Here is a 17,144-nt window from a genome sequence, read left to right on the forward strand (position 1 = left end):
AATTCAAGTGCAGTAATACAATAAAATGCCTTCGGCTTCCGCCTGAGGGTGGCGCCAGAGGACAGGCTAGGGCATGCTAGTGGAGTGGTTTTCTGATTCCACTGAAAAATCCTTTCATTTTTCCAATTCAGTAGCCGTGACGTGAGGAAAAAAAAGGATGTCGCTGCCTGTAACACAAACTAGTGTGTCAGAAGATGGTTTGGTTTCTGAAAAAAGACAGAAGCTTGTTTTTGAATTCAAAATACTTCAGTTTTCTTAAATGTACTCACCACAGCAAAGGTTTTGAGTTTTGAGTTCAGTAATAGAGTTGCATTTCAATGGCTTAATTTAATCAAGTTCATGACTTGAGATTCTCTGCCTATATTGTCTGTTGGGTGGCACTATGGGGCACTACTGGGGCCTTTTTATGGGGAGTTTGCATGTTCTTCTTTCGGTTTCTTCTGGGTGCTTCAGTTTCTTCCCACACTAAAAGCGCAGGTATTTGAGCAAGAGCATTAAGGGACTGGATATAGAGCTGGCGCTGGTCAGCTCCTAATGCAGCAGACATTTCCCCATGGGGATCAAAAAGGAGGAGAGAATTCAGGCCAGTCGGCATACAAAGAACTTTGTTGTAAGAGACATTACCAGAGCACATCATCTAAAAGCATCACTGAAAGCATTAGCTACACGTAACGGTAACCAGGCAGACCAAAGTGGTTTGAAGTTCTTTGAACCAACCCATACTGCCATGATTGGAGCCTGGCTCCATCCTGGCTTAGTCATGGGACTAAAACACAACTTGACTCAATAGACCTTTTTCACATGCATATATGAGTCTATGACATTGTAATGTTATTTCCTGCAGGTGCTATACTAATGAACCACTATCGTGCTGTAAACATAATGTGCATGTGTTGTGAGCTTGTAGCTATTTTTGTATATTATGCAATAATAGCAGATCTACAAGCTCACTGTGCATCACAACATACATAGCTATATTCTGTGGAGATGGGTAAAGGGATTAGAACAAAGCATTAATTTGTATCTATGGAAGCAAGTGCCCTTATACAAATATATCAATAGCTGCTTTGAAAAAGGTCTATATACTAGTATTCACTGAGTGATCAACATGTGAACAAAAGCAAAGTGAAAAAAGTAAAATTGAAAGAAAAGCATTAGGTTTAAAACCAGGAAGAGAGAACACTTCTGACATATCAGGATATTACAATATCAGAAAGTCTCATCACAAAATCGGTATGATAGCCCCAATACGTTCCCTCAGGCCCTACGCTCATGCCCTATGCCAATTCAAAGTCAAATTAACCTTTACGTTTCATTTCAAGATCACCTATAATCCTGACTGCGAAACATGCCTAATAGGGTCTCCCCCCCACCCCCCATGTCAAATCTCATCTGGTCAAACATGCAATCATCATTATTAGTCCACTTGCCAGAATGTGAACCCAGCCATGTTGAGTACACCGTATGGGTCCCCAGCAATGTGTCAAACTGACATATTATTACAGTGTGTATTAATGTTAATTAATGTGTGTATTAATGTTAATGTATTAGTGTGTATTACAGTATTACTATTACAGTGTGGCTTCCCCCAGTATAGGCTACCTTCATATTCAGTAGATCCTGTGAACTTTTGTGGCCAGATGTAATTTCTTGGGATCTAGTAGGACTATAGGAAATGATAAAAAAAAAAAATCGCTATAAAATTATATAAAAAAATACATATTTAGCCCCATGCTCGAACGCCCCCCCCCCTGTCAAAAACAGCCTGAGCAAGTGGACCCTACAGCTCAGCTGGAGTTCCAGCAAGCTCTGTGGTACCTTGGTGTACGTCTGGATAGGACACTCTCCTTCAAACAACACCTTGAAGAAGGCCAAAGTGTCATTAAGGGTCTCACTAATCCGAGGTCTTGCCAGTACAAGCTGGGGTGCATCTGTCGAGGTGCTTCGAAATTCCACCCAAGCCCTGGTCTTCTCCGCAGCTGAAGGTCGACAATGCTCTTCGGACCATAACTGGCTGCCTGAAGCCCACCCCTGTCTTCCATCTTCAAGTACTAGCGGGAATTGCCCTGGCCCGGCCTCTGACGAGAGACTGCTACCCTCGCCCTAGCAAGGAAAGCCCGAATACACGACTGGCATATCCTGCACAACACCACCACAACAGAGCTGCCTCCAAATTGTCCCGCCACCCGTACAACAGGGCGGCACAATAGAGCTCTGCTCAGGACCTGTCTACAGAGGCATGGCTGGCAGCAGCCTGGAAGCATGTGGGAGTCAGCCGGGCCAACACGCATCCACTGTTACATCCAGGACCCGGGAGGCGGCATTGAAGGAGAGGAACTGCCACGCCGGCAATGGACCCTGCTGAACCGCCTGCGAACTGGGGTCGGACGTGTCAAAACATTCATAAGGAAGTGGGGCCTGACGATCGGGCCTGACGAATGGAGGCCTGCCCCCTGTATAAACCACCCTCGGAGGTCTGTCCCCATAATAAACCACCCTCGGAGGTCTATCCCCTGTATAAACCACCCTCGGAGGTCTGTCTCCTGTATAAACCACCCTCAGAGGTCTGTCCCCTGTATAAACCACCCTCGGAGGTCTGTCCCCTGTATAAACCACCTTCGGAGGTCTGTCCCCTGTATAAACCACCCTCGGAGGTCTGTCCCCTGTATAAACCACCCTCGGAGGTCTGTCCCCTGTATAAACCACCCTCGGAGGTCTGTCCCCTGTATAAACCACCCTCAGAGGTCTGTCCCCTGTATAAACCACCCTCGGAGGTCTGTCCCCTGTATAAACCACCCTCAGAGGTCTGTCCCCTGTATAAACCACCCTCGGACGCCTGCACCAATTCCATGTGGGACCTGAGATGAGGATGTGGCTGTGCGCTAATGAGCTGGACATCTGATGATGACACACGAAAGAAGAAGGCACTGTATATAAAGCATATGGGAAGGAAGTATGTGATGTCTTGCCGGCGTATCATAGTGTTACAGGATGTGACACAACCTCGTATCCCTACAAAGTTGGAAAGGTTAAAACTTTCAAGAAAATGGAGGCAGAGAACAAGTCTACCCTGCTGACTTCAGTGAGAATTGTTCCAGTCTCATTGCAACACCTTGAGAACATGTTCTTCTTCATGCGGACAGTAATGTACCCAGGAAAAGAGGGGGAAGGCTACGTGGAAACACGAATCAGAATGTGTGAGAAACCTCATCAGAGAGTGCATGGCAGTGATTTTGTTCTCAGCAGTGATCCAGATACATCAGACTGTGACTGTTCAGACTTTGTTTGATCTCATGTTATGCCTGACTAACATTTACTTACTAACAATTGCATATTGCTTTAAGTCTGAATATGCATGTTACATACCGGTATATGCATAATATATACTGATTAACCACAATAAACATGCTAGAATCTTACACTGCAAAATTTGTTTACCTTAAATACACAGATGAAGCATCTAAGCTAGCACATAGTGAATATTACCTCACAAAAATAGGTACCAAGTTTTTTTTGTTTGTAATCCAATATTCTTAGCTTTTCAATTAAACTAATTATATTCAAATTAGTTTATACAAATGATGCGCATGCAGGTTAATATTGCACAAAGTATTGCACAGAACACTGAAGGAAGCATGAGTTCAAGTCCGTTGCTCTCCCCATGTCCCCCATATATATATACCAGTTTGGCGGAGGGTGTGTAGAGCCCAGGATCACATGTGTTGTGGCTGATAATAATTTACCAATAAATTACTCATGCCGGCAGGCTAAACCTGGGAGCTAAAACAAACTGTAATGACGCGCGATAAAACAATGATAAAATGATTCATATCCAATCAAGCTCAAAGTTTGAAACGTTTATATAGCTCAGTGCACAAAATATTACAAATTTACAATACAATAAATAAATATATATATATGCAATAAATATGTGCAAAGAATCTAATAAATAACAATCAAAACAGTGAGCAAACAAAACGTGAATGAATCAAACTAACAAAGTATATGTGCGGTCAACAAAGTGTATCCTCCCAGCTCACCCCGAGCTGGTGCAGACACCCGTATTTGTTGACTTCCAGGGGCCACCCACAGAGACGCTCCCACCAATAACGGAACGCAATGCGGTGCCCCCACCCATCACCAACCAAGTGACAATTACTGTGTATAAGCATTCTTTGGCTCCTACAACATGATTAGATAATTGACACAGGGGTGAAAATGGCAAAATATTCAGAATTTCATCAGGCTTTATGTAGTATGTGACGTGTCCAACGAGGGGGTTTTCATGATGCTGAATCCTTATCTATTACAATTACAAGCATTAGTTTAGCAAAAAAGAACGATGATGTTCACAATTATGAAAATTGCTCAGCATGCAAGTTAGCAACCAGAAGTAAATGCTGGGGACCCACACTCAACATTTCTAACATAAAACCTAGTGTACAACTGTACATATCTGTGATCCACTGCTACAGTCTGGAGATCAGGCCAGTGAACGACTGTGCGAAAGCAACCGCAGCAAACAAGGAAGTACCTCCATGATTCGGGGCAGCAGCAGCAGCCAGAGTAACGATATACATTTGTATTCATCAGCACAGTTAAAATTATAAGACAATGCTCGAATTACAGGCTGACAGGTGAGATGAACACTATGGCGTATGTTTGATACTGATGCTAGTGATGCAGTAAGTTACAAGTATTATGATTGAGGTCATTCTCTTCCTGTCGGTGTATGAAGACATGCTTGCAGGAGGTCAAGCTGTACATTTGCTCTGGTCCATAGGCTATGGACCATAGCTCTAATGCCTTCCTTTGCTAATTCTAATACAAAGGCATTAGAGTTATGGAACAGAGCTAGCTGTACAAACCACACCAAAGGGTCGGGTTGGGACAAAACGGTGTAATCAACAGTTGAGTGCAACAAACCATGTACAACCCAGATTCGGCACAAACAAGGGACTAAATTCTTTTCGCTCCTATGCCACCAAAATGTGGAACGCCCTACCAACAGTCATTAAGACATGTGAATCCCTTGACTCCTTCAAAACCGCTCTCAAAGGGCACCTACGGATGGCTGCAATTCGAAACTGGCCTCTATAAGATCTGAATCCCCCCCCCCTTTCCCCTCACTGTATATGTATCTTTTCCCTTTTTGCTTCCTATATGATGAATTCCTGTTCTGTTCTTTAGCTACATAGAAATGTCTATTTGTATGTCTCTAAATGTTTTGATGAATTGAACAATGTGGACCCTGTTGTAAACAAGTGTAATGCTTAATTGGGTCGTCCACTCACAGTTAACAGTCTTTGTATTGAGTTTGTGCTTGAAATGTACTGTAAATTCTGCAAACTGTTAATAAATATTTCAATCAATCAATCAATCAATCTAACTTTTAAAGTTCGGGACCCTCGGTGAGAGGAGTCCCGAAAGGAGCTACCTTTATACCGTTTTGTCCCAACCGACCCTTTGGTGTGGTTTGGGCTTTACATCCCTTAATTAAAATGTTGTTGCAGGGTTGCGAATTGTAAACCACAACATGGTTTGTTAATGTTGTCGGCTGAATTAATTGCTTAAGATTTAGACTAACAGAAGTTATTAACAGAAACTAGCTCATAACATGTAGCCTATATGGTGGATTTTTATGAAAGTATGTGTGAATGCATTTCACAGCATTTTTCCTATTATATTAGGATCTCCCTGATATGATTCATTATCCTATCTTTGACAGGCAGATGATTGGAGCAGTTAACACCAGTGCAAATGATGGACTGGAGGGATTCAAGGCACATGCTGTGTTTCAAGAGATCAATAAGAAGCTTCAGGAGGTAGAATATAAGAATATATTCAAACAAATCCCAAGCATATTGTGGTCATCCATTGTGGGCTACCAAAAGTGATGGCATGGCCATGGCGCAGAACTGTGAAGTGAGGGGCGCTAATATATTAAATCAACTCATGTCTATTAGGTGATGTAAAACAAACATTAAACGCCATTAACAATAAAGAGACAATATGACGTAAATGACACATTATAGTAAACTTTCCCTTGATTGTCAAAGGGGTTTACAAAACAAACATTGAACTAAAGACAAACATTAAACCTGTGTATAGGTCGGGGCTAGCGCCCGGGGGGCTCACCCATGGCTTCCGTGTGCGGTTTGGGGATAGGGTTAGTATGGGGCTCTGCCTCTGCTGCTCTATGGTCGGAATATTGGGTAGTACTAGTCAGATTTATGGGTGTCGGATTATTGGGACGTCTGACTAACGCCACGCACCCATTGACACAAAGGTCTGAACTCTGAATTATTGCAAATAATTGAGTAAGGATTTCAGGATAACATGGAAATATATAGTTTTATACACCAAAAAAGGGAAGATGTGTGTATCGTGAGAGGTGGTAGCCCACCAGACATTGATGAAGTTATAGCAGGCTTAGACTTAGGCTTAGCTACTAACTTATTCAGCACTGCTTTGATAAACCCTTTCCTAAATGGCCTTTTAATTGGTAGATATTTTAAAATATAGAATAAGTTATGTAGTACATTTTGCCCTCACAAACTAAAAAAATATTGGGACAGAAAGCAAGCAAAGTATCACTATAATTTTGTCTATTTTTCCAAATAAATAGAATAAAGAATAAAATTGCTACCCTGGCTCCAGACCACTCTCTGAGCGGACTGCCTCACGCTTCATTCTGATAATAAGGCTATGAAATTGCAGTCCCACTCCCACTGTAACATTCAGAAGCTGTTCCAAATCAAAGAAAAATCATAACGGAAACAAATACAGAAAGGAAAACGCAAACACACCTCACTGGCGCTGCTGCATAAACCGAAGGGAATGAACGAGTTATTTGCCCTCTTAAGTGCCCATAATCACAGCGACACTGAAATACAATTCATCCATGAATAAAACATTTAAACCACACAATGTCAATATGTCTTGATCCAGTTAAGGTTTACAACTCTAAACACACGAACCTGTTGGTCAGCGACACGCTGTAAACAAACCGCCCGGCATCTCTACGGAACGGAAGTGTAACAATGATTGTGAACCATCGCAGACTCAAACCATATATGGGCACCGGAAATGACGGAACTAAACTACAAAATCTAACTTTTACCCAGAAATATATTTAGAAAATAATAAAACTAACAAATTGCATCAGTAACACAGAGCAAGTAGCACTCTAATGTATACTCATAGCTTCACTGTACAGATAATCTACTGTTAGACAGATATTAGGTTCTTAGCTTGCTTATGATTTTTGATGACTATTTCTATGTATTTGATGTATTACCTTGTGTTGTTCTTGCTTACTGTAAATCTCTCTGATTATGAGCATCTGCTAAATGCCTAAATCGTACAAACTGCACAGCCGTAAGGTCTCTTATTATTTCCAATACTAGTAAGGGGATATTTACAAGCTTGTTTCCCAAACAGCAAAACCATAGGGTATCTCTTATCTTATTTACAGGCCGTACAACCAAGGGGTCTCTTTTCCACAAGAAAAAAGTGTGTAAGGTTCTACTATCTATTTATAATCTTTGGCACAGGAGGGCGAGCAGTTTGTGAAAAAGATCGGAGGGGTTTTCGCCTTCAAAGTGAAGGATGGACCGAACGGAGGGGAGGCCACTTGGTTTGTGGATGTGAAGAACGGCAATGGTTGCGTTCACAATGACACAGGTGAGAACAGTGTGGTGCTTTAGAGTTCTACCATTTTTTTTTTTTATTTCAAGGAACCCCAGTTGGATATGCATTAGGCCAGGGACTGCAATATGATATGATTTGTATCTCTGGGAAGTTGTGGGATGGTATTAATCTATCTTCTATCTATTTATTCAAAAATCCTCTGTGTCTGTCTGTCTGTCTGTCTCTGGCATAAACCCGGGTGTCATCCGTCTGACCGGTCTCCAGCGTGGTGCATATGACCTGGGGGTGTTCAGTGCTGAGTAGCAATTCAATTGGACAGTTTCAGAGAACTCCCCCCAAAAAAAACACAAATATCTGCATCTGTCTTGAAGATGAGTCTTGTTTTATTTTGATGCTCAGACCTCCCCCTAAAGACAAAATCACACCTGTGTGAACTGAGTGGTGCAACTCCCCCCCCCCCCCCCCCCTCCTCTCTCTCTCTCTCTCTCTCTCATTAGCAGGCAACAGTGCAGCACTCTCTCTCTCTCTGTTTCTGGCACAACAGCGCCCCTACTGGTACTAATAGTCATACTGGTGCTCATAGTCACATAGGTGGACACATAGGTAGGTGAACACGGACATTGCTGTTCCTTGGAGTGGTTGCACCACTCAAAAATAAAACCCATGGAAAGACTTAGCTCTGTTCCATTGCGACTTACCGGTTTGAATCTGAAATCGAAATCAGACCAGCCTCTCCTCTTTAGTGGAAATCTCACGAACGTTTGACCTACTCACCAATACAAACACGGGTTGTGTCAATAGAAAGCCTACTTTCCTTAGTGGAAGCACTCTGAGCCCCCCACCACACGTATAAACGGTACTTTTTGGCCAGAAAGGGATTTTTTTCCACCGGAGAAAAAATATTCTCTATGAGGCAGTTCTCTGGGCAATATCAGTAGAGGGCGCAGCGGAGTAACTAAAAATGTTTTTTTCCCCGGTGGAAACAAAATCCCCTTTTGGCCAAAAAGTACAGTTTATACGTGTGGTGGGGGGCTCAGAGTGCGTCCACTAAGGAAAGTAGGCTTTCTATTGACACAACCCGTGTTTGTATTGGTGAGTAGGTCAAACGTTCGTGAGATTTCCACTAAAGAGGAGAGGCTGGTCTGATTTCGATTTCAGATTCAAACCGGTAAGTCGCATAGCCTTCTGCGAAGCGGAAGGCTATGGAACAGAGCTAGGAAAGGCTGTACTCCTGTTTGCTGGTGGTTCATTTGAGAGGTTTTAAGAGGGGTCCATCGTCGTCATGTTGCGGTCCAGTTCCCCTAGGCTGGTGCCGTGACACTATATTCATCAACCGTTTAGCTAGGGACCCCCTCAAGGACCTCTGGGGTTCCTCGGACCCCACATCAAGAGGGTTAGAGATGATGCGTTGATGACAGAGAAACGGGGTCTGGAAATATACTGTATTAATATATTAACTCTGGAAATTACAATAAAGGTTTGATCACTGAGTTTTTATGAGATTGAGAACCGTTTGTCGCGTACGTGAAATGTGTGGAAGTAAATTGTGTTTCAAGGCTGTTGAAATATCCTGGTTGGGAGTTCAGAATATAAAACCTACAGAAGTTGAACGTTTATGACAGTGATGCTGTTTTTCTCTCCCTCACAGCCAAGAAAGCAGACTGCACCATATCAATGTCAGATGCAGACTTGTTGGCCTTAATGACAGGAAAGATGAACCCACAAACTGTGAGTATCATTGAGAGAACACACTGACTTGGCTTTTCAACAACAATTTAGTTTAAAGATAATCATGCCCTGATGACGGCCAGTGTTGGCCAAAATATCCTACTAATGATGAACTGGCCAAGAAATAAAGGTTGTTTCAGACGGGAACCGACTGACGTGCCTTGGTAATTAATTTTCAATGAAAAGCAGGCAATTATTTTGGATGCATGGAGAAGTTGACTGGCATTGATGCAAATGGCATTGACGCACACATGCGCCGCGTTTTCTTTTTCATGCAGTGCGTCCCGTGCCTCTCAAGTGCCGACGCGTCACTGATCGAGGCGAGAACGCCTGCGTCCCTCGCTCCCTCTCTGAAACGGCCTGTAGGGTATGTTCACACTAGGTCTCTTTAAAAAAAAGATGGCACTGCCTTTTTACATTAAACCCTATGAGAAATTTCCAAAGGGCAACTGCATAGGTGCACTTTTAAAAGTTGAGAATCGTTTTTCAGAACATTTTCAGAAATCAGCTGTCCAATCAATCATGACTGTACACAAATGCAGAGCTGCTCATCTGAGCTGATCACTGCGTAGATATTCATCTGGAACTTTGGTGTGGAAGATTTATTTCCACGGTTCAGTTACAAACGGATTCCAACAAAAAAGTATCTTTGAATAGTGGGCTCTGATTGGTCACCCACAACTTTGGGGTGAGCGAAATGTAATTCAAACTGAGGAGTGCCAGACCAATCTCCCCATGGATTTGTTTCCTGCGGCAGATCTAGGCTACTCCTCTTCTGCCCAACAAAAAACCTATATTAAACGTATTATTACCTAAAATAATTACATCATATTAGCTATATTCAGCTGTTGAGTTTATTTCTTGAAGGCAAACCTATGAATATGTCGCTGTCATCTGCACTGCTCAATGTAGAGAAAGACAGCAGCTACTTTATGTCCGCCAGGAGAGAGGTGACAGCCAGCGAGGACAAACAGACATGTCGGTGTTTACCTGACAATTAGTCTAACAGTAAGATGCCCTGAGGGCAAGAAGCGACAGGTCGCGTGCACGCATCCGCCTGGGTCCTTTAATCCACGTCTTTATTACGTCATCATTGAGAGCTAGTTATACATATACTATGTATATGTATTTTATATATGTATGTAATTTGTAAGTTGATTAGCGGTATACTGTGGTTACTTTGTGCCGTACGCACCGTCCCAGCCAACCCGCCACTTTTGATGCGTATGCACCGTCCCAGCAAATGGTGCCTGATACGGCAGTGGTGCCAGATTACATACATGTATACACAGGAGCATTACCTTTAATCCTCCCAACACTAAAACATATCGTCATTACGTCACCATCGAAAACCAATTACACTCTGGCATTGGGTTCTTTAATCCACATATTTCTTACGTCATCATTGAGAGCTAGTTATACATATACACACCATGTAATCTGGTCCCAGCAAATCAGGCACAATTTGCTGGGACGGTGCATACGCATCAAAAGTGGCGGGTTGGCTGGGACGGTGCATACGAGTCCCGGGCGAAACTATTACATGCACGCTCTGCTTGCGCAAGTAATAAAAAGATTGAATATACAAAGACATGACAAGGACAATGAACCATAATGACAAGTGGCTTTCGAATTTCGATAGACTCCCATTCAGGAAATACAACCATACAGTATATAAATACATATATTAAAAAGGCAGACAATAGTTATCATAGGCACCAAATCATTACAACAAGAGCAGACCCATGCATGCTCCACTCAAAGGCGGCAACCGCCCCCCCGTGGCAGACAGTGTTGGTCCAATATGATTCAAATAAGGGTCCTAAATTTTGTAGAAAGTGTCCAATTTAGAATGCAACATGCATGTAATGTATTCACAAGGAATACAGTCCATTATAATGTTATGCCATGATTTCTTTGATGGAGCAACATCCTTGATCCAAAGCAAAAGAATATTTTTCCTAGCAGCAAACGTTAATAAGTTGAACAACCTCTTATGTTTGACATCAATGATCATCTGGGAGACCAAGTAAAAGACACAAATCTAAATCTAAATCGATCGAGACACCAAAAATAACAGAGAGTTCTGACACAATCGTCATCATTAAAACAATATAAAGAATAACATTAATAATTGAGTACAGACATACAAAAACAACAACCATGCATATTTTACATATAATATAAACAGTAGGATACAAAAATAATAATTTAAGCACAGATAACAAAAACAATATAAATAACAAAATGTAACGAAATAAAACAAAATAAATACAATTATGAGTTGGGTTATTCGAGTTCAAAGGATAGTCACAAGTCAAATCACCCTCTATACACAGTTCTATCGTTATGAGGAAGCAAAAAACACACATAGTATTGATTCAATTAGTCTGTCGGAAGTACCCTCAGATTCTCAAAGTAGGTAATAAATGGTTGCCAGCTAGAAAATAACCTTTCTGTTGAACCTCTAATTGTAAACTTTATTTTTTCCAATTTTAAAAATCTCATAATATCCTTAAGCCACATAGCTATAGAAGGGGGAGTTGGGGATTTCCATCCCAACAATATTCTACGTCTTGCTATCAGTGTGGCAAATGCTACCATATTGGTCTGTTTCTGGGTTAGAAGTTCAAAATCTGATGGTACCTCAAAAATAGCAATCTGGGGTGACGGCTCCAAACAAACCTCAAATATATCTGACAAGATCTCAAATATTTTAGTCCAATAATGTACCAGCTTGGGGCAAGACCAGAACATGTGTGTGTGATTAGCTGGTGAGAGAGCACATCTATCACATTTATCATCAATTCCAGGATATATTGTAGCAAGTTTAGATTTGCAGTAATGAAGTCTATGAAAGACTTTGAATTGAATAAGGCCTAGTCTAGCACATGATGTTGACGTGTTGACTCAATGTTCTGAATATTTTTGAGTGGTGCAACCACTCCTATAGACAGCACACACACACACACACACACACACACACACACACACAGACACTCCTGTGTATGGCTGGGTCCCTGGGTCTGTCTGTCCCTGTGTACCTGGCTGTGTCAAAGCTCGAAAATAGCGTTATAGCGTTTGTCACTGCCTAATACACAGACACACACAGGCCAGGGAGGAGTGCCAGTACAGTACAGTACAGTACAGTACAGTACAGTACAGTACAGTACAGTACAGTACAGTACAGTACAGTACAGTACAGTACAGTACAGTACAGTACAGGTCAGATTTTTGAGCCCCTCCTATATACAGGATTATTTTTAGTTCAATGTTTGTTTTAAAAATGCCATGAAGGGAAAATTTACGTCATCTTGTCCCACAAACCATTACCAAAAAAGACAATGTAATGTTTGTTGGCACCGTTTGTTTCACATCACCATTAATTAATCACCTAATCAACATGAGTTAGACTTTAATATATTAGTGCCCCTCACTTCACATGGGTGTAATTCGTTTTCTTTTATAATTGAGAAGCACTTTTTTATGTTTTTATAAACATTTGTAATATACTGTACCAGTAAGACGCCCTGTGGGTGAGAAGCACTGAAACAACAGGTCTGGGAATTCCCATACTAGTGACGTCCTATGGCAGCCACAGTGGGAATCCCTCACTTCACAAGAGTGTGATTTAATTTTATATTTAAACTTTTTGTGTTTTTTCATAAATGAATGCACTAGTTGATCATACTACAGCGTCACACAAATGCATCAAAAGTAGCGGATCCATAAGCTCGTTTTACACGTGCAGTTTCCACCCGATAGAGACAATATGCTTATTGCGCTTACACTGACCTCGTCTGCCAGTGTGCCACGCATGCTTTCCTGCCTCCTCATAAGCCATTGCTGGCTTTGCCCCACTCCCTCCCTGTGGTCGAGTTAATCACTCAACTTTAAGTCTTGAAAACCTGCTTCGTGGAGCCCATGCACACACAGATGTGATTTCCGTTCATTCTGTCGGTGGAGAACTGGAGATGCATTCTAATTGGGGTGCAAGAGTTAATCGAACTATGCAATTGTACAAAACTAGAAGCTTGACCCGCCTGCGGTGGGTAATGCCACGCGTCTGTGTCGCAGTGCAATCTGAGTGAGACACACAGCGCATTTCGAACGAAGGCAGACATTGCAGACTTTGCCCATTGACCGTGTGTTTTCCGCGTTGTGTTGTTGTTGTTCCGTGTTGTTGTTTGCCCGTGAATATCGTGTGTCTGCTGCCGTGTTCTTTCCGTGCTAGGAAGGTTGTGTTGTTGTTCCGTGTTGTTGTTTGCCCGTGAATATCGTGTGTCTGCTGCCGTGTTCTTTCCGTGCTAGGAAGGTTGTGTTGTTGTTACGTGTTGTTGTTTTTTTCTCTGTGAATGTCATTTGCCTGCTGTCCATGTATTGTTTTAAGGTTGTAGGAAAGCCCAGCAGTAATTGTAATCGAGCCATCATATCACGGAAAGGGGTATGACGGAAAGTTCCAGACCCACAGGAACGCAGCCAGTGTGCCGGCCCGGTCCCGGCGAGCCGCCCCACGTCCGAAATGGTTGAGAAATGACAGAGTTAATGTGTGGGGGAGTTAATGTGTGTGTGCGCAACAGTGACACTTGGTTGTGAAAACCAACCAAACGCTATTTCGTGCTCCGACAGACAGACAGACACAGCCAGGGACAGACCCACCCAGCCAGGGACACACATAGCTGTCTATCGGAGTGGTTGCACCACTCAAAAAGTGTCACCTGTACACACCAGATACAAAAACGAAACAAATTATTGAAGCAAAATGTAGAATGTATGTTTGTTTGCTTTCACCACCAACAATGCTGGCTTGTACTAGTATACATGATCTGCTTTGACAAAATTACCAAACAATAAAAAAGTTATTTTGAAAGACCAGGAAAAACATATTTATTTTGCATCTCCAGACAGATTTTCAATACTTATTTTGGCCAAAAATGGCTCTTTTGAGTGAATTATGTGTGATGATGATGTTGTAGTGGATTTTTGGAGAAGGCTTGTAATAACAAGCCTCCTCTCCCTTCTGATTCGCAGGCATTTTTCCAAGGCAAGCTGAAGATCACAGGGAACATGGGAATGGCCATGAAGCTACAAACCCTTCAGCTGCAGCCAGGCAAAGCTAAGCTGTAGAGGAAGGAGAGATCAGGGCTGGTCGGTGCACTGTACCATAGGTGGAGATTACCTCTATGTACTCAATAGGATAAGGTTTCCACACTGCAGACTTAACTCTTAGGCATTTTTACACATTGATACTGATCCTGGATAAGTGCTGACTCGCTGAGGAGCAATACACCTGTGTTCAGTGCAGAATCTCCACAGTAACCTCTCTCAACCATTGCAGTAGGGAAGGCTGGTGTCACTATGGCAGGGATGTGGTGTGTCAAGTTTGTGTGGAGAAATATATGCATGGATGCAGTAAGGTCTGCTTCAGTTGTCAGATTTCATACTTTCTAATGATCTTCTTATACTGACTGTACTGTATACTATATAGTTGAGAGAGGTGTCTTCCATGAATTCAATGATGACTTGTTGCAACCTGAATGAAATCTTCAAAAATGTTCCTTCCTGTTAATGATGTCCAGTTGTCCACCTGCAATGTCCACTTTTATGGTTACCTTTCTTTCTTTAATTCTAAAAATGTCTCTGTATTGATAATGAAGCGTTTCTGTAAGTGAATCATGTCTTGTACCGACGTATCAGGTTGTCACCAGATAAAGCAAATCCTGCAGTGATTCCTGGCAAACATGGAGGAGACAACACCTAGAACAGTCAAGTGCCTTGTCGTCTCAGAGGTTATTAGCAAGACTCACGAGGGGTTGTTTTGCATCAATGATCATAGTTTTTTTTTCAGCACAGCTCGTTGCAAATAGATGAGAGATGACATTTTAATTGTTTTGTCAGTCTAAAAAAATAAACTGTTTCTACTAAATAAACCTGTTTTTCTTTAACATACTTGACATGGGGAATTGATTTCAATTTAGTTTTTATGAAGCCATAATTCTACCTGGCATTTACTTGATCACAGAACGTTGCCAGAACATCTGGCATACTTTCTGGATAGTTTTTTACACTTTTTCCAGACAGAAATAAAAAAGAAGCCCTGCAAATTACTTTGACATATTCCCAACAGTGGCGTCATTTGTGCATTGCCCTCCAGAAATCGGTTCAGGTTATCTGTTAAACGCCACATATAATAACAGACATCTGCTGTCCCGAACCTATTTAGGAAGAGGATATCTTGACTTCTCTGATCAAACATTCATGATATTTTTGACAATGTCAAAGATGGGGAAAGACTGGCCAGATGTCCTAACATGACCCTGTGTTTATTCAGCACGAACAGTGGTACTGTGTTCACAGGAAACAGAGGCTCACCTCAGGGGTTTGTGAACCATTCCTGCCAGATCCTTGGTGCGGTTATTGGTGAGGTTACAAAACGTTCCCTGCGACCCCCTTGCAGCACATGCTGACAACGTCTTTCTTAGATGCAGAACAATGTTTACAGGGCCTATGAGCACCTTGCATCGATCGCATCCAAATCATGTCATTTTGTTATCTCAGAATGACGCCCCCGCTGTTCAGACTCATGTTTAGCAATCCTTTGAGGTTGCGGTCATGAGGCTAAGACCGTATTGAGTTTGTGTCCCCTTTGGAGCAACAAGGCAGTGGCCTGGTTCCAAACTGCCACGCTGTAGTTTTTCCTTTGTAAGGGGGAATAGTGTGGCTAAAACACAAATCTGTTAACGAGCCCTGACCCAAATTCCATTGCAGCATTGACCAAGCCCGTCCAATTCTCCTCTTGGACCAAACACTGCTGCCACAATGGAGCTGTTTTATAGGCCACCGGTGACTAGTTAAGGGATATTTCAATTGTTTTGTTTAATCTTTTATTCCTCTAATTTGCAGAGAGACATTCAAAATGTACATTATAAATGTAGACGTTTAACCAAGAAGTGACTTAAATTAAGATAAAATATAAGCTTTACATTCATCTAAAGCACTGTGACGATTACCATAATTATTGTGTGGTCCCAGTGCATACGATAATGATTATGATTATGTTGATTTGTTTTAAAGAAGCTCTGTTCAAAATGTAGCCATAATAGTTTTAAGGGTTTGTACACTCGTAAAGCTATGCTGTGCTGTCTCTCTTCTCAACAGATATATATATGTATATATGGCAGTTGTTTTGATAATCCATAATCATTCTTCCCACAATAAATAGTTGGAAAAATACTACTTAGGATATTCACAAACCTGACCCTAGACATGACCCTAAAGTCTGTAAACCAAATTCAAGAAAAATCTATATGTGCTCTTGACATTTATGGCACCCTCTAGACATTTATTTTGCACTAACAACCTTTAAAATACATTACGTTTTATATGAAGAAAACTTTAATGAAGGTATAGTTAGTGTACCCAGTTACCTTTAGGCCACAACTTCTTTCCACTTTATTGACCAACATTTTAAAGGAAATGAGATATCAAAAATCTTTTGACAGGGTTTTATGAGCTTGGCCTGAATACAATTTTGGAGGAGTTGTTAAACATATGTTTAGCAAAATGGCAGAACAATTTCCAGGCAGCTTGGTGGTCCAATTGGCAAAGCTGTTGCGCATAATTTGCCTGAATTGTGTATCAAGTTTAAGGAGGTATGGCATCGCAAAGATTGAAAAAGTAAATCTTTAATTATAGGCTGACTGGCCAATTCAAGTTTTTGCCACATCTGATTTTGCACATACGTATTTGTCATTCGTGAAACA

At 41.7% G+C, this 17,144-nt stretch overlaps 1 protein-coding gene across 1 annotated transcript; it reads left to right on the plus strand.

The window, feature by feature from the left end:
* Positions 1-4,483: 4,483 nt before the first annotated feature.
* On the plus strand, positions 4,484-15,326 carry scp2b (sterol carrier protein 2b). Its single transcript, XM_083766392.1, has 5 exons — positions 4,484-4,637; positions 5,729-5,825; positions 7,557-7,686; positions 9,302-9,381; positions 14,413-15,326. The coding sequence occupies exons 1-5, from the start codon at positions 4,615-4,617 to the stop codon at positions 14,506-14,508; spliced, it is 426 nt and encodes a 141-aa protein (XP_083622518.1). The 5' UTR covers positions 4,484-4,614; the 3' UTR covers positions 14,509-15,326.
* The last annotated feature ends 1,818 nt before the right edge of the window (positions 15,327-17,144 follow it).

This window comes from Protomyctophum parallelum (genome assembly GCF_964188405.1).
Source record: "Protomyctophum parallelum genome assembly, chromosome: 6".
Taxonomy (NCBI): domain Eukaryota; kingdom Metazoa; phylum Chordata; class Actinopteri; order Myctophiformes; family Myctophidae; genus Protomyctophum; species Protomyctophum parallelum.